Source organism: Salmo salar, chromosome 03, assembly GCF_965601325.2.
Source record: "Salmo salar chromosome 03, fSalSal1, whole genome shotgun sequence".
NCBI classification, from domain to species: Eukaryota; Metazoa; Chordata; class Actinopteri; order Salmoniformes; family Salmonidae; genus Salmo; species Salmo salar.
In genome coordinates this window covers 3,934,248-3,952,960 of record NC_138293.1, presented here as the reverse complement: position 1 = coordinate 3,952,960, position 18,713 = coordinate 3,934,248, and the positions used below count along the sequence as shown (strand labels likewise).

The 18,713-nt window shown below is 44.7% G+C and overlaps 1 protein-coding gene across 1 annotated transcript in view; it reads right to left on the bottom strand.

The window, feature by feature from the left end:
- Positions 1-14,421, bottom strand: part of LOC106596600 (piezo-type mechanosensitive ion channel component 2) — a 138,152-nt gene extending 123,731 nt beyond the window's left edge. The window contains exons 1-9 of the mRNA XM_082973020.1: positions 14,159-14,421; positions 13,627-13,840; positions 4,440-4,647; positions 4,338-4,343; positions 4,236-4,241; positions 4,080-4,139; positions 3,870-3,929; positions 3,708-3,773; positions 2,064-2,196 (exon numbers count right to left, since the gene is read on the bottom strand). Coding sequence (XP_082829146.1) covers positions 2,064-2,196; positions 3,708-3,773; positions 3,870-3,929; positions 4,080-4,139; positions 4,236-4,241; positions 4,338-4,343; positions 4,440-4,647; positions 13,627-13,840; positions 14,159-14,345 — 940 coding nt within the window. The 5' untranslated portion in view covers positions 14,346-14,421. The remainder of the gene's footprint in view (positions 1-2,063; positions 2,197-3,707; positions 3,774-3,869; positions 3,930-4,079; positions 4,140-4,235; positions 4,242-4,337; positions 4,344-4,439; positions 4,648-13,626; positions 13,841-14,158) is intronic.
- Between the last annotated feature and the right edge of the window lie 4,292 nt (positions 14,422-18,713).

Genomic DNA, 18,713 nt, shown 5'->3' with positions numbered 1-18,713 from the left:
TAGGGTGATATAATACAGTATATACATGGTGACATAGTACAGTATATACAGGGTGATATAGTACAGTATATACAGGGTGATATAGTACTGTATATACAGGATATATAGAGTGATATAGTACAGTATATACAGGCGATATAGGGTGATATAATACAGTATATACGGGGTGCTATAGTACAGTATATACAGGAGATATAGAGTGATATAGTACAGTATATACATGGTGATATAGTACAGTGTATACAGGAGATATAGGGTGATATAGTACAGTATATGCAGGGTGATATAGTACAGTATATACAGGAGATATAGGGTGATATAGTACAGGAGATATAGAGTGATATAGTACAGTATATACAGGGTGATATACTACATTAAATGCAGGGTGATATAGTGCAGAATACACAGGAGATACAGGGTGATATAGTACAGTATATACAGGGTGATACAGTACAATATATACAGGAGCTATAGGGTGATATAGTACACTATATACAGGAGATATAGGGTGATATAGTACAGTATATAGAGTGTGATATAGTACATTAAATGCAGGGTGATATAGTACAGAATATACAGGAGATACAGGGTGATATGGTACAGTATATACAGGAGATATAGTGTGATATAGTACAGTATATACAGGAGATATAGAGTGATATAGTACAGTATATACAGGGTGATATACTACATTAAATGCAGGGTGATATAGTGCAGAATATAGAGTATATACAGGGTAATATAGTACAGTATATACAGGGTGATATAATACAGTATATACAGGGTGATACAGTACAATATATACAGGAGCTATAGGGTGACATAGTACACTATATACAGGAGATATAGGGTGATATAGTACAGTATATAGAGTGTGATATAGTACATTAAATGCAGGGTGATATAGTACAGAATATACAGGAGATACAGGGTGATATGGTACAGTATATACAGGAGATATAGTGTGATATAGTACATTAAATGCAGGTGATATAGGGTGATATAGTACAGTATATACAGGGTGATATAGTACATTAAATGCAGGGTGATATAGTACAGAATATACAGTATATACAGGGTGATGTAGTACAGTATACACAGGATATATAGTGATATAGTACAGTATATGCAGGGTTGTATAGTACAGTATATACAGGGTGATATAGTACAGTATATATAGGGTGATATAGTACAGTATATACAGTATATATAGGGTGATATAGTACAGTATATACAGGGTGATATAGTACAGTATATACCGGGTGATATAGTACAGTATATATAGGGTGATATAGTATAGTATATACAGTATATATAGGGTGATATAGTACAGTATATACAGGGTGATATAGTATAGTATATACAGTATATATAGGGTGATATAGTACAGTATATACAGGGTGATATCGTACAGTATACATAGGGTGATATAGTATAGTATATAGAGTATATATAGGGTGATATAGTACAGTATATACAGGGTGATATAGTATAGTATATACAGTATATATAGGGTGATATAGTTCAGTATATATAGGGTGATATAGTACAGTATATACAGGGTGATATAGTATAGTATATACAGTATATATATAGGGTGATATAGTACAGTATATACAGGGTGATATAGTGCAGTATATACATGGTGATATAGTACAGTATATACAGGGTGATATAGTACAGTATATACAGGGTGATATAGTACAGTATATACATGGTGATATAGTACAGTATATACAGGTTGATATAGTACAGTATATACTGGGTGATATTGTACAGTATATACAGGGTGATATAGTACAGGATATATAGCAGATAAGGTGGCATCCCAAACGGCAGTCTATTCCCTATATAATGCACTACTTTTGACCAGGGCCCAGTTTAACAAAATAATGCCGAAATAACATTTAAAAAAATAATTGAACATAAATCGTGCTTCCGATTATAATTTCAGTCGTCCCATATACTCTGCCTGTATATTCAAAATGTTACAGTGAGTTTACTCACAGCACGTGTCTTACGAGAATAGACTTTTGTCCAGTGTTTGTACAGTAAAAACTCACCTGTAATGTTATTGATTTGGTCCATTTCATACTGTGGGGTGGAGTACAGGTCCTGGCGGACCGGTCCATTTTCCACTGAGTCTAGGGTGGAGATGTAGTCAAAAGATGTCTCGTTGGACTTTGCGACCAACCCCTGTGGAACAACACAGCAACAATATGGACTATGGTTAGAGCCCAGAGGTTTTCCTTGTCATGTGAACATTCATATGCATCATAGACTGCAGTCCTCTGTAGTTCAGTTAGTAGAACATGGTTCTCTGTAGTTCAGTTGGTAGAACATGGTCCTCTGTAGTTCAGTGGGTAGAACATGGTCCTCTGTAGTTCAGTGGGTAGAACATGGTTCTCTGTAGACCAGTTAGTAGAACATGGACCTCTGTAGTTAGTAGAACATGGACCTCTGTAGTTCAGTTAGTAGAACATGGACCTCTGTAGTTCAGTTAGTAGAACATGGTCCTCTGTAGTTAGTAGAACATGGTCCTCTGTAGACCAGTTAGTAGAACATGGACCTCTGTAGTTAGTAGAACATGGTTCTCTGTAGACCAGTTAGTAGAACATGGACCTCTGTAGTTAGTAGAACATGGTCCTCTGTAGACCAGTTAGTAGAACATGGTCCTCTGTAGACCAGTTGGTAGAACATGGTCCTCTGTACAAACATTGGCAGTAGAATGGCCTTACTGAAGAGCTCAGTGACTTTCAATGTGGCACCTTTATAGGATGCCACCTTTCCAACAAGTCAGTTAGTCAAAATGTCTGCCCTGCTAGAACTTCCCCGGTCAACTGTAAGTGCTGTTATTGTGAAGTGGAAACAGCTCAGCCATGAAGTGGTAGGCTACACAAGCTCACAGAACGAATGCTGAAGTGCTGAAGCATGTCAAAATTGTCTGTCCTCGGTTGCAACACTCACTACTGAGTTCCAAACTCAGTGCAATAGAAAATGCATCATCTGTGGATCTGTTGGGGCAGTATGCAAATTGGAGTGGGTCTAGGGTTTCTGGGATCATGGTGTTGATGTGAGAGCCATGACCAGCCTTTCAAAGCCCATCATGGCTACAGACGTGAGTCGGTAGTCATTTAGGCAGGTTACGGTGGTCTGCTTGAAACATGTAGTTATTACAGACTCGGACAGGGAGAGGTTGAAAATGTCAGTGAAGACGCTTGACAGTTGGTCAGCGCATGTTCTGAGTACACGTCCTGGTAATCCGTCTGGCCCTGCGGCCTTGTGAATGTCGACCTGTTTAAAGGTCTTACTCACTTCGGCTACGCAGAGCGTGATCACACAGTCTTCCGGAACAGCTGGTGCTCTCATGCATGCTTTAGTGGTATTTGCCTCGAAGCGAGCATAGAAGTAGTTTAGCTCGTCTGATAGGCTCGTGTCACTGGGCAGCTCTCAGCTGTGCTTCCCTTTGTAGTCCGTAATGGTTCGCAAGCCCAGCCACATCCGACGAGCGTCGGAGCTGGTGTAGTACGGTTCAATCTTAGGTCTGTATTGACGCTTTGCCTGTTTGATGGTTCGTTGGAGGACATAGAGGGATTTCTTATCAGCTTCCGGGTTAGAGTCCCGCTCCTTGAAAGCGGCAGGGTGTTACCTACCTCTATAGGTTCCTGGAGCCAGAGGAGTATGAGAGATACCAGGGTGTTACCTACCTCTATAGGTTCCTGGAGCCAGAGGAGTATGAGAGATACCAGGGTGTTACCTACCTCTATAGGTTCCTGGAGCCAGAGGAGTATGAGAGATACCAGGGTGTTACCTACCTCTATAGGTTCCTGGAGCCAGAGGAGTATGAGAGATACCAGGGTGTTACCTACCTCTTCCTGGAGCCAGAGGAGTATGAGATATACCAGGGTGTTACCTACCTCTATAGGTTCCTGGAGCCAGAGGAGTATGAGAGATACCAGGGTGTTACCTACCTCTATAGGTTCCTGGAGCCAGAGGAGTATGAGAGATACCAGGGTGTTACCTACCTCTATAGGTTCCTGGAGCCAGAGGAGTATGAGAGATACCAGGGTGTTACCTACCTCTTCCTGGAGCCAGAGGAGTATGAGAGATACCAGGGTGTTACCTACCTCTATAGGTTCCTGGAGCCAGAGGAGTATGAGAGATACCAGGGTGTTACCTACCTCTATAGGTTCCTGGAGCCAGAGGAGTATGAGAGATACCAGGGTGTTACCTACCTCTTCCTGGAACCAGAGGAGTATGAGAGATACCAGGGTGTTACCTACCTCTATAGGTTCCTGGAGCCAGAGGAGTATGAGAGATACCAGGGTATTACCTACCTCTTCCTGGAACCAGAGGAGTATGAGAGATACCAGGGTGTTACCTACCTCTATAGGTTCCTGGAGCCAGAGGAGTATGAGAGATACCAGGGTGTTACCTACCTCTTCCTGGAACCAGAGGAGTATGAGAGATACCAGGGTGTTACCTACCTCTTCCTGGAGCCAGAGGCGTATGAGAGTGGCCAAGGTGTAGTACAGCAGCAGCAGCATAACGGGGTTAACAAAGTGGTGCCAGGCCAACTCAGGGTTAACTATCATCCTCCATGTAGAGGAGCAGTCAGTCTGGATGATGGAGGAGATGCCGAACAGACTGGAGTGAGAGGGAGTGGGGGAGGGGGAGAGAGACAGAGAGAGATATTATTGAACCTGCAGCACCTCGATATATAAAAGGTTACATACATTTGAGGTATAGTTGAGGCAATTTTAAATGCGCATTTTGTTTGTAAAGACTAAAAGTTACAGAAAATGTAAAGCACTGTGGCTGTTTCTTGTTGGCCTAGTCTTTTAAATTTGTCAATCTACCTGCCGGTACATTCAAGCAGAAGTAACTAACAAGCAGAACATTCGATTATTTACAATTAGTAACCTTTGGTTGTCCAAAACACAATATTGATTTCAGTCTTACAGTCAAAGTCAGATAGCTGCTGTCTGCACCTCCGTCCTATGTGGAAATAGGTCATATTATCAGCTTTTGTCTTTTTCACTTGCCCAGTTCTGTTATGTCAGTGCAGATGGACAAGGAGAGGAAACAAGGATAGGACACAAGGAGAGGAGACAAGGAGAGTAGAGGAAGCTACTCAAGAGAATTGAGATGAAGCCCATGTGCACTAAAGGTTTCCGCCTGTTACCGGGTTTCCGCCTGTTACGGGGTTTCCGCCTGTTACGGGGTTTCCGCCTGTTACGGGGTTTCCGCCTGTTACCGGGTTTCCGCCTGTTACGGGGTTTCCGCCTGTTACGGGGTTTCCGCCTGTTACCGGGTTTCCGCCTGTTACCGGGTTTCCGCCGGTTACCGCCCAGCCCCTCCATATTACTCCTGTTCACTCTCTTCCTGCAACTGGTAATAACTGGTCACATGACCCTCACAAATTTTTTACAGATGCACAATTGAAAGTATTCTGTCGGGCTGTATCACCGCCTGGTACGGCAACTCCACCGCCTGGTACGGCAACTCCACCGCCTGGTACGGCAACTCCACCGCCCCGCAACCGCAAGGCTCTCCAGAGGGTGGTGCCTGGTGTCCTGGAGGGAAGACAGGCACACTGCCTGCCCTCCAGGACACCTACAGCACCCGGTGTCACAGGAAGGCCAAAAATATCATCAAGGACAACAACCACCCGAGCCACTGCCTGTTCACCCCGCTATCATCCAGAAGGCGAGGTCGGTACAGGTGCATCAAAGCTGGGACCGAGAGACTGATAAACAGCTTCTATCTCAAGGCCATCAGACTGTTAAACAGTCATCACTAGCCAGCCCCCACCCAGTACCCTGCCCAGAACCTTAGTCACTGTCGCTAGCCGGCCCCGACCCAGTACCCTGCCCAGAACCTTAGTCACTGTCACTAGCCGGCCCCGACCCAGTACCCTGCCCAGAAACTTAGTCACTGTCACTAGCCGGCCCCGACCCAGTACCCTGCCCAGAACCTTAGTCACTGTCACTAGCCGGCTACCACCCAGTACCCTGCCCAGAACCTTAGTCACTGTCACTAGCCGGCTACCAACCAGTACCCTGACCAGAACCTTAGTCACTGTCACTAGCCGGCTACCAACCAGTACCCTGACCAGAACCTTAGTCACTGTCACTAGCCGGCTACCAACCGGATGCTCAACCCAGCACCTTAAAAGCTGCTGCCCAGTGCATTTGGAAAGTATTCAGACCCCTTCACTTTTTGCACATTATGTTACGTTACAGCCTTATTCTAAAATGGATTAAATACATGTTTTCCCCTCATCAATCTACACACAATACCCCATAACAACAAAGCAAAAACAAGTTAATAATTTTATTTGCACATTTAAAAAAACAACAACAACTGAAATATCATATTTACATAAGTATTCAGACCCTTTACTCAGTACTTTGTTGAAGCACCTTTGACAGCGATTACAGCCTCAAGTCATCTTGGGTATGACGCTATAAGCTTGGCACACCTGTATTTGGGGAGTTTCTCCCATTCCTCTCTGCAGATCCTCTCAAGCTCTGTCAGGTTGGATGGGGAGTGTCGCTGCACAGATATTTTCAGGTCTCTCCAGAGATGTTCGATCAGGTTCAAGTCCAGGCTCTGGCTGGGCCACTCAAGGACATTCAGAGACTTGTCCCAAAGCCACTCCTGCGTTGTCTTGGCTATGTGCTTAGGGTCGTTGTCCTGTTGGAAGGTGAAACTTCAGGAGTGGCTTTGGGACAAGTCTCTGAATGTCCTTGAGTGGCCCAGCCAGAGCCCGGACTTGAACCTAATCGAACATCTCTTCGCTGGCCATGGCAGAACACTGACATTCCTGTCTTGCAGGAAATCACGCACAGAACAAGCAGTATGGCTGGTGGCATTGTCATGCTGGAGGGTCATGTCAGGATGAGCCTGCAGGAAGGGTACCACATGAGGTAGAAGGATGTCTTCCCTGTAACGCACAGCGTTGAGATTGCCTGCAATGACAACAAGCTCAGTCCAATGATGCTGTGACACACCGCCCCAGACCATGACGGACCCTCCACCTCCAAGTCAATCCCGCTCCAGAGTACAGGGCTCGGTGTAACGCTCATTCCTTCGACGATAAACGCGAATCCGACCATCACCCCTGGTGAGACAAAACCGCGACTCGTTTTTGCCAGTCCTGTCTGGTCCAGCGACGGTGGGTTTGGGCACATAGGCGACGTTTTTGCCGGTGATGTCTGGTGAGGACCTGCCTTACAACAGGCCTACGAGCCCTCAGTCCAGCCTCTCTCAGCCTATTGCGGACAGTCTGAGCACTGATGGAGGGATTGTGCGTTCCTGGTGTAACTCAGGCAGTTGTTGTTGCCATCCTGTACCTGTCCTGCAGGTGTGATGTTCGGATGTACCGATCCTGTGCAGGTGTTGTTACACGTGGTCTGCCACTGCGAGGACGATCAGCTGTCCGTCCTGTCTCCCTGTAGCGCTGTCTTAGGCGTCTCACAGTACGGATATTGCAATTTATTGCCCTGGCGCATCTGCAGTCCTCATGCCTCCTTGCAGCATGCCTAAGGCACGTTCACGCAGATGAGCAGGGACCCTGGGCATCTTTCTTTTGGTGTTTTTCAGAGTCAGTAGAAAGGCCTCTGTAGTGTCCTAAGTTTTTATAACTGTGACCTTAATTGCCTACCTTCTGTAAGCTGTTAGTGTCTTAACGACTGTTCCACAGGTACATGTTCATTAATTGTTTATGGTTCATTGAACAAGCATTGGAAACAGCATTTAAACCCTTTACAATGAAGATCTGTAAAGTTATTTGGATATTTACGAATTATCTTTGAAAGACACGATTCTGAAAAAGGGACGTTTCTTTTTTTTGCTGAGTTTATACAGTATATACTCCGGAATCCGACATTGTTCATCCTAATATTTATATATTTCTTAATTGAATTATTTTACTTTTAGACTTGTGTGTATTGTAGTGAATTGTTAGATACTACTGCACTGATGGAGCTAGGAACACAAGCATTTATTTCGCTACACCCGCAATAACATCTGATAAATATGTGCATGCGCCCAATAACATTAGATTTGATTTGATTCCATTAGCCACATTTCCTTCCTCTATCTCCTCCCTCTTCCCCCTGAAGTGCGCACTCGTTCACTCCCCCTCTAAACGCATGGGATTGGTCGTTCACTCCCCCTCTAAACGCATGTGATTGGTCGTTCACTCCCCCTCGTCGATCTAAACGCATGGGATTGGTCGTTCACTCCCCCTCGACGATCTAAACGCATGGGATTGGTCGTTCACTCCCCCTCGACGATCTAAACGCATGGGATTGGTCATTCACTCCCCCTCGTCGATCTAAACGCATGGGATTGGTCATTCACTCCCCCTCGACGATCTAAACGCATGGGATTGGTCATTCACTCCCCCTCGACGATCTAAATGCATGGGTTGAAGTTGCCCCGAGACACCGATCTTAGATCAGTTTTGTATTTTCTCCACTTATGTTTAAGGCTAAAATTGGAGAAGGGGAAGCTGATCGTAGATCTGTAGATAGGGTAAACTTCACTCCAGATTGGTCTGTTGTGAGCTTATGGGGCAGGAAGCGATGTGGAAGCTAAGTCTGTCACCACCCTCCCTCATCACCGCCACAAAGCCAGCCAGGCAGGCAGCCACACAGTCAGCCAGGCGGCAAGGCCAGGCAGCCAGCCAGCCAGGCAGCACCACCACACAGCCAGGCAGGCAGCCACACAGTCAGCCAGGCAGGCAGCCACACAGTCAGCCAGGCGGCAAGGCCAGGCCTCTGTCGGCACACACATTTAGGACTTCCACAGGACACAGGGGCCTATTGTCACATAGGGACATCACAACACAGCACCAGACCTGGGTTCAAGCAGTATTCTAAATATTTTCCAACACTTCCTGAGATTGATAGCACTTTCCTGGTGCAATGGAACCAAGAGAATTCTAAACAACGCCCATTTCCTGGTGCAATGGAACCAAGAGAATTCTAAACAACGCCCATTTCGCACTCCAGGCAGGCCAGAGAAAACACTAAAAGTATTTGAAAGATTTCGAATAGTATTTGAACCCAGGTTTGAATACAACACAGGCAAGGTAAGCTGTGACACAATGAGCTGGATTGGGTGCAGGGTAAGAAACTATACTGTGGAAGACGACATATGGTCCATCCCAAATGGCACCCTATTCCCTATCTAGTTCACTACTTTTGACCAGGGCCCAGGCACCCTATTCCCTACATAGTGCACTTAGGACCCTGGTCAAAACTAGTGCACTATATAGAGAATAGGGTGCCATTTGGGATACACACATAGATATATTGGTGTTAGGTTATCAACTCATTGAGGCCAAGGTTTTTTAATACAGCAGATGATATCAGAGAGACTGATGGAAAATTAACATAACAATTAACATAACAAAATGATCATCTGTTTAAATTAACACGGCAGTGGGTCTATTTGTTTTATCCGTTAACTAATTATTCGATGTCTGGTTAGAATAATTTTACGACACGATATACAAAACGACATTAAACATGTTTCTTATCTCTTTCCAAGAGTCACATGAACTATGAATGTTAAAGACTATCATTCCTAAAATTATCATTCCTAAAAACTATCATTCCTAAAAACTATCATTCCTAAAAACTATCATTCCTAAAGCTATCATTCCTAAAGCTATCATTCCTAAAGCTATCATTCCTAAAGCTATCATTCCTAAAGCTATCATTCCTAAAGCTATCATTCCTAAAACTATCATTCCTAAAAACTATCATTCCTAAAGCTATCATTCCTAAAGCTATCATTCCTAAAGCTATCATTCCTAAAGCTATCATTCCTAAAGCTATCATTCCTAAAACTATCATTCCTAAAAACTATCATTCCTAAAAACTATCATTCCTAAAGCTATCATTCCTAAAGCTATCATTCCTAAAGCTATCATTCCTAAAGCTATCATTCCTAAAGCTATCATTCCTAAAGCTATCATTCCTAAAGCTATCATTCCTAAAGCTATCATTCCTAAAGCTATCATTCCTAAAGCTATCATTCCTAAAGCTATCATTCCTAAAGCTATCATTCCTAAAGCTATCATTCCTAAAGCTATCATTCCTAAAAACTATCATTCCTAAAGCTATCATTCATAAAGCTATCATTCCTAAAGCTATCATTCCTAAAGCTATCATTCCTAAAGCTATCATTCCTAAAGCTATCATTCCTAAAGCTATCATTCCTAAAGCTATCATTCTTACAGCTATAACTTTCCTCCTCTTATCTGTGATACAGTTATCACGACTGATATCAAAGGTGATCTTCTCAAGATGAAAGCAACTTTTTACATAAGATAGCAGCATGTTGACACAACACCATAACCAAGGCTTATCCTCTCCCCTGACAAGTGAATGGAAGGAAAATTAAGGTTAACCTCGGCAACGCTAGCTATAGATAGTGTTGCTAACCATCCAAGGTGGTACTTTTATTTATTTTAATTTCACCTTTATTTAACCAGGTCGGCCAGTTGAGAACAAGTTCTCATTTACAACTGCGACCTGGCCAAGATAAAGCAAAGCAGTGCGACACAAACAACAACACAGAGTTACACATGGAATAAACAAACAAACAGTCAATAATACAATAGTGAAAAAAAGTATATGTACAGTGTGTGCCAATGAGGTAAGATAAGGGAGGTAAGGCAATAAATAGGCCATAGTGGTGAAATAATTACAATTTAGCAATTAAACACCGGAATGGTAGATGTGCAGAAGATGAATGTGCAAGTAGAGATACTGGGGTGCAAAGGAGCAAAAAAATAAATAACAGATTGGGGATGAGGTAGTTGGATGGGATATTTACAGATGGGCTATGTACAGGTGCAGTGATCTGTGAGCTGCTCTGACAGCTGATGCTTAAAGTTAGTGAGGGAGATATGAGTCTCCAGCTTCAGTGATTTTTGCAATTCGTTCCAGTCATTGGCAGCAGAGAACTGGAAGGAAAGGCGGCCAAAGGAGGAATTGGCTTCGGGGATGACCAGTGAAATATACCTGCTGGAGCGTGTGCTACGGGTGGGTGTTGCTATGGTGACCAGTGAGCTGAGATAAGGCGGGGCTTTACCTAGCAAAGACTTATCGATGACCTGGAGCCAGTGGGTTTGGCGACAAATATGAAGCGAGGGCCAGCCAACGAGAGCATACAGGTCGCAGTGGTGGGTAGTATATGGGGCTTTGGTGACAAAACGGATGGCACTGTGATAGACTGCATCCAATTTGCTGAGTAGAGTGTTGGAGGCTATTTTGTAAATGACATCGCCAAAGTCGAGGATCGGCAGGATAGTCAGTTTTACGAGGGTATGATTGGCAGCATGAGTGAAGGATGCTTTGTTGGGAAATAGGAAGCCGATTCTAGATTTAATTTGGGATTGGAGATGCTCAATGTGAGTCTGGAAGGAGAGTTTACAGTCTAACCAGACTAACCAGGTATTTGTAGTTGTCCACATATTCTAAGTCAGAACCGAGTAGTGATGCTGGACGGGCAAGCAGGTGCGGGCAGCGACCGGTTGAAGAGCATGCATTTAGTTTAACTTGTATTTAGGAGCAGTTGGAGGCCACGGAAGGAGAGTTGTATGGCATTGAAGCTCGTCTGGAGGGTTGTTAACACAGTGTCCAAAGAAGGGCCAGAAGTATACAGAATGGTGTCGTCTGCATAGAGGTGGATCAGAGAATCACCAGCAGCGAGAGCAACATTATTGATGTATACAGAGAAAAGAGTCGGCCCGAGAATTGAACCCTGTGGCAGCCCCATAGAGACTGCCAGAGGTCCGGACAACAGGCCCTCCGATTTGACTCACTGAACTCTGTCTGAGAAGTAGTTGGTGAACCAGGCGAGGCAGTCATTTGAGAAACCAAGGCTGTTGAGTCTGCCAATAAGAATGTGGTGATTGACAGAGTCAAAAGCCTTGGCCAGGTCGATGAATACAGCTGCACAGTATTGTCTCTTATCAATGGCGGTTATGATATGGTTTAGGACATTGAGCGTGGCTGAGGTGCACCCATGACCAGCTAGGAAACCAGATTGCATAGCGGAGAAGGTACGGTGGGACTTGAAATGGTCGGTGATCTGTTTGTTAACTTGGCTTTCGAAGACCTTAGAAAGGCAAGGTAGGATAGATATAGGCCTGTAGCAGTTTGGGTCTAGAATGTCTCCCCCTTTGAAGAGGGGGATGATCACGGCAGCTTTCCAATCTTTGGGGATCTCAGACGATACGAAAGAGAGGTCGAACAGGCTAGTAATATGGGTTGCAACAATTTCGGCTGATAATTTTAGAAAGAGAGGGTCCAGATTGTCTAGCCCTGCTGATTTGTAGGGGTCCAGATTTTGCCGCTCTTTCAGAACATCAGCTATCTGGATTTGGGTGAAGAAATGGGAGAGGCTTGGGCAAGTTGCTGTGGGGGGTGCAGTGCTGTTGACCGGGGTAGGGGTAGCAAGGTGGAAAACATGGCCAACCGTAGAAAAATGCTTATTGAAATTCTCAATTATTGTGGATTTATCAGTGGTGACAGTGTTTCTTAGCCTCAGTGCAGTGGGCAGCTGGGAGAAGGTGCTCTTACCCTCCATGGACTTTACAGTGTCTCAGAACTTTTTGGAGTTTGTGCTGCAGGTTGCAAATTTCTGTTTGAAAAAGCTAGCCTTTGCTTTCCTAACTGCCTGTGTATATTGGTTCCTGACTTCCCTGAAAAGTTGCATATCACGGGGGCTATTCGATGCTAATTCCGTACACCACAGGATGTTTTTGTGCTGGTCAAGCGCAGTCTGGTGTGGAGTGAACCAAGGGCTATATCTGTTCATGGTTCTACATTTTTTGAATGGGGCATGCTTATTTAAGATTGTGAGGAAAGCACTTTTAAAGAATAACCAGGCATCTTCTACTGACGGAATGAGGTCAATATCCTTCCAGGATACACCGGCCAGGTCGATTAGAAAGGCCTGCTCGCTGAAGTGTTTTAGGGAGCGTTTGACAGTGATGAGGGGGTGGTCGTTTGACCGCAGACCCATTACGGACGCAGGCAATGAGGCAGTGATCGCTGAGATCCTGGATGAAGACAGCAGAGATGTATTTGGAGGGCAGGTTGGTTAGGATGATATCTATGAGGGTGCCTGTGTTTACCTGGTAGGTTCATTGATAATTTAGGTAGCATTGCTAACCATCCAAGGTGGTGCTAATGCTATTAGTAGCGTTGCTAACCATCCAAGGTGGTGCTAATGCTATAGGTAGCATTTCTAACCATCCAAGGTGGTGCTAATGCTATAGGTAGCGATGCTAACAATCCAAGGTGGTGCTAATGCTATAGGTAGCGATGCTAACAATCCAAGGTGGTGCTAATGCTATAGGTAGCGATGCTAACAATCCAAGGTGGTGCTAATGCTATAGGTAGTGATGCTAACAATCCAAGGTGGTGCTAATGCTATAGTTAGCGATGCTAACCATCCAAGGTGGTGCACCCTGAAGTCATAGTAGCAACTGAAGATCTGTCATCAAACAAAGTTAGAACCATGGCAGCCTGGGTACATGTAGAGCAACTCACCTAATGCAGTCATTTAAAAAGAAAGAAAGTTCCAGTATCTAACCTGATGTAGCTGTCCTTTGGAGGGATGAACTCGTGGAAGAACTGGAACTGGTAGAGGTAAAGGACGACCAGGTGTCCAGCGCTGAATATGGCCATGAGGACACACATACAGCTGAAGATGAGGGTGTCGAAGGTCCGACAGAACGACCACCATGTACACAGGAACAAGAACACGAAGAAGTAGACTGCCGACGTCATAGAGGGCAGAATTATACCTGGTGGAAACAGAAAAAATAATAAGCATTCAGATATAAGAAATATGACCAGAAGTTTATATACAGCAAGCTACGCTGTGGGTGAGATGTGAGCATTCAGATATAACAGATAGGACCAGAAGTTTTTCCAGACCACCTGACCTGACTAAGAAAATCTCTGGGCCCTATTTTTACTATAGTCATATTTAAGAAATACAAACTCTCTGGGCCCTGGTTTCACTATTTTCACTATTTCACTAAATATAATAACAGTTATAAAAAAGGGTTGGTACACAGTAAGATAGTTGGAGGCTGATTCTACCACTGAAAGACACTGACCTGTTAGTCCTAGTAGTATGGTGACCACCACTTTCCCTGCGGTGCTGATCAGATTCCCAATGATCTCCTTCACTTTGGACGCCACGGCAGCGACGCGACCCAGAATCTTCATCTTGGTGCTCTCCTCTTCCTCCTCCTCCTCTTCTTCCTCCTCCTCTTCCTCCTCCTCCTCTTCCTCCTCCTCCATTTCTTCCTCCTCCTCTTCCTCCTCCTCTTCTCCGCCCTCGTACCCAGCCTCAAAGTTTTCATCCAACAGGACATTGTCATCAAGGCTAAGATCTTCCTCTTCCACCTGGTTGGTAGACAGAGAGTTCAAAGTTCACAGACAGTGTGCCTAAACGATTCAAAGCCCATCCAAAATGGATACATACTTGTTCCTGCAAAAACCAGCACCTGGTTCTAGACATACTGCGGTGCACAGGCTTTTATTTTGTATTTCTTTCAACAATTCAGTGTATAAAGAAAGGGAAGGACAAACGTCTTCATAGAGAACTACTAGTTAGAGGTGGCCAAACCTCTTCATAGAGAACTACTGGTTAGAGGTGGCCAAACCTCTTCATAGGGAACTACTGGTTAGAGGTGGCCAAACCTCTTCATGAAGAACTACTGGTTAGAGGTGGCCAAACCTCTTCATAGAGAACTACTGGTTAGAGGTGGCCAAACCTCTTCATAGAGAACTACTGGTTAGAGGTGGCCAAACCTCCTCATAGAGAACTACTGGTTAGAGGTGGCCAAACCTCCTCATAGAGAACTACTGGTTAGAGGTGGCCAAACCTCTTCATGAAGAATTACTGGTTAGAGATGGCCAAACCTCTTCATGAAGAATTACTGGTTAGAGATGGCCAAACCTCTTCATAGAGAACTACTGGTTAGAGGTGGTCAAACCTCCTCATAGAGAACTACTGGTTAGAGGTGGCCAAACCTCCTCATGAAGAACTACTGGTTAGAGGTGGCCAAACCTCCTCATAGAGAACTACTGGTTAGAGGTGGCCAAACCTCTTCATAGAGAACTACTGGTTAGAGGTGGCCAAACCTCTTCATAGAGAACTACTGGTTAGAGGTGGCCAAACCTCTTCATAGAGAACTACTGGTTAGAGGTGGCCAAACCTCCTCATGAAGAACTACTGGTTAGAGGTGGCCAAACCTCCTCATAGAGAACTACTGGTTAGAGGTGGCCAAACCTCCTCATAGAGAACTACTGGTTAGAGGTGGCCAAACCTCCTCATAGAGAACTACTGGTTAGAGGTGGCCAAACCTCCTCATAGAGAACTACTGGTTAGAGGTGGCCAAACCTCCTCATAGAGAACTACTGGTTAGAGGTGGCCAAACCTCCTCATAGAGAACTACTGGTTAGAGGTGGCCAAACCTCCTCATGAAGAACTACTGGTTAGAGGTGGCCAAACCTCCTCATAGAGAACTACTGGTTAGAGGTGGCCAAACCTCCTCATAGAGAACTACTGGTTAGAGGTGGCCAAACCTCCTCATAGAGAACTACTGGTTAGAGGTGGCCAAACCTCCTCATAGAGAACTACTGGTTAGAGGTGGCCAAACCTCCTCATAGAGAACTACTGGTTAGAGGTGGCCAAACCTCCTCATGAAGAACTACTGGTTAGAGGTGGCCAAACCTCCTCATAGAGAACTACTGGTTAGAGGTGGCCAAACCTCCTCATAGAGAACTACTGGTTAGAGGTGGCCAAACCTCTTCATAGAGAACTACTGGTTAGAGGTGGCCAAACCTCTTCATGAAGAACTACTGGTTAGAGGTGGCCAAACCTCCTCATAGAGAACTACTGGTTAGAGGTGGCCAAACCTCTTCATAGAGAATTACTGGTTAGAGGTGGCCAAACCTCGTCATAGAGAACTACTGGTTAGAGGTGGCCAAACCTCCTCATAGAGAACTACTGGTTAGAGGTGGCCAAACCTCCTCATGAAGAACTACTGGTTAGAGGTGGCCAAACCTCGTCATAGAGAACTACTGGTTAGAGGTGGCCAAACCTCCTCATAGAGAACTACTGGTTAGAGGTGGCCAAACCTCCTCATAGAGAACTACTGGTTAGAGGTGGACAAACCTCCTCATAGGGAACTACTGGTTAGAGGTGGCCAAACCTCCTCATTAAGAACTACCGGTTAGAGGTGGCCAAACCTCTTCATAGAGAACTACTGGTTAGAGGTGGCCAAACCTCCTCATGAAGAACTACCGGTTAGAGGTGGCCAAACCTCTTCATAGAGAACTACTGGTTAGAGGTGGCCAAACCTCCTCATAGAGAACTACTGGTTAGAGGTGGCCAAACCTCCTCATAGAGAACTACTGGTTAGAGGTGGCCAAACCTCTTCATAGAGAACTACTGGTTAGAGGTGGCCAAACCTCCTCATGAAGAACTACTGGTTAGAGGTGGCCAAACCTCCTCATAGAGAACTACTGGTTAGAGGTGGCCAAACCTCCTCATAGAGAACTACTGGTTAGAGGTGGCCAAACCTCTTCATAGAGAACTACTGGTTAGAGGTGGCCAAACCTCCTCATAGAGAACTACTGGTTAGAGGTGGCCAAACCTCCTCATAGAGAACTACTGGTTAGAGGTGGCCAAACCTCCTCATAAAGAACTACTGGTTAGAGATGGCCAAACCTCCTCATGAAGAACTACTGGTTAGAGGTGGCCAAACCTCATAGAGAACTACTGGTTAGAGGTGGCCAAACCTCTTCATAGAGAACTACTGGTTAGAGGTGGCCAAACCTCTTCATAGAGAACTACTGGTTAGAGGTGGCCAAACCTCTTCATAGAGAACTACTGGTTAGAGGTGGCCAAACCTCCTCATAGAGAACTACTGGTTAGAGGTGGCCAAACCTCCTCATGAAGAACTACTGGTTAGAGGTGGCCAAACCTCCTCATAGAGAACTACTGGTTAGAGGTGGCCAAACCTCCTCATAGAGAACTACTGGTTAGAGGTGGCCAAACCTCTTCATAGAGAACTACTGGTTAGAGGTGGCCAAACCTCCTCATAGAGAACTACTGGTTAGAGGTGGCCAAACCTCCTCATAGAGAACTACTGGTTAGAGGTGGCCAAACCTCCTCATGAAGAACTACTGGTTAGAGGTGGCCAAACCTCCTCATAGAGAACTACTGGTTAGAGGTGGCCAAACCTCCTCATAGAGAACTACTGGTTAGAGGTGGCCAAACCTCCTCATGAAGAACTACTGGTTAGAGGTGGCCAAACCTCCTCATAGAGAACTACTGGTTAGAGGTGGCCAAACCTCTTCATAGAGAACTACTGGTTAGAGGTGGCCAAACCTCCTCATAGAGAACTACTGGTTAGAGGTGGCCAAACCTCTTCATAGAGAACTACTGGTTAGAGGTGGCCAAACCTCCTCATGAAGAACTACTGGTTAGAGGTGGCCAAACCTCCTCATAGAGAACTACTGGTTAGAGGTGGCCAAACCTCCTCATAGAGAACTACTGGTTAGAGGTGGCCAAACCTCTTCATAGAGAACTACTGGTTAGAGGTGGCCAAACCTCTTCATAGAGAACTACTGGTTAGAGGTGGCCAAACCTCCTCATGAAGAACTACTGGTTAGAGGTGGCCAAACCTCCTCATAGAGAACTACTGGTTAGAGGTGGCCAAACCTCCTCATAGAGAACTACTGGTTAGAGGTGGCCAAACCTCTTCATAGAGAACTACTGGTTAGAGGTGGCCAAACCTCCTCATAGAGAACTACTGGTTAGAGGTGGCCAAACCTCTTCATAGAGAACTACTGGTTAGAGGTGGCCAAACCTCTTCATAGAGAACTACTGGTTAGAGGTGGCCAAACCTCCTCATGAAGAACTACTGGTTAGAGGTGGCCAAACCTCCTCATAGAGAACTACTGGTTAGAGGTGGCCAAACCTCCTCATGAAGAACTACTGGTTAGGGATGGATCTATAGTACATTTACCCCGAGTAAAAATGGGAGGGACATGCTCAGTCAAGGCGAGGGTTCAGTATTCTTAGTTTTTTTAATCTAGTCCAAGGGAGGGTCATGTTGATGACATTTCTATATTTCTCAGTATTTTAGAATTAATTGCTTATTAGTCTATACACTGAGACTGAGTGTACAATTTTTGGGGGGATTAAAAACAATGTTTCTTGCCCATGATGGATTTCTCAGAGTTATTAACCTCACAATAAGCCAGATTCATGTAACTTATATTGTGGTCCTGAAACTTTAAGATTTTTAAACCAGACAGCTTTTAGGGAAACACTTGTGAACTTCTCTCGTTGGGTTAAACCACAGAAGAAAAGTAGCCAGCAGTTAAAGCTTGACTTTTTTCTGTGTCGGTAGGCCTACTCTGTAGGACTAACGTTTGAAAAGTACTCAGCTTCCTAATTAAGTCTCAGATTTAACAAGACACACTGATTTGGCATTGGAGAAGTATGATAAGATGAACACAGGTCTATCTCTCTGTCCGTTCCTAGCCTGTAATTTCTGTAATTTGTGTGGTATAAAAAAATATTAAAATTACGTAAAATTACATTCTCGGACCTGCAAATAGGATTATAGATTCATGCAATGCTTTTACTAT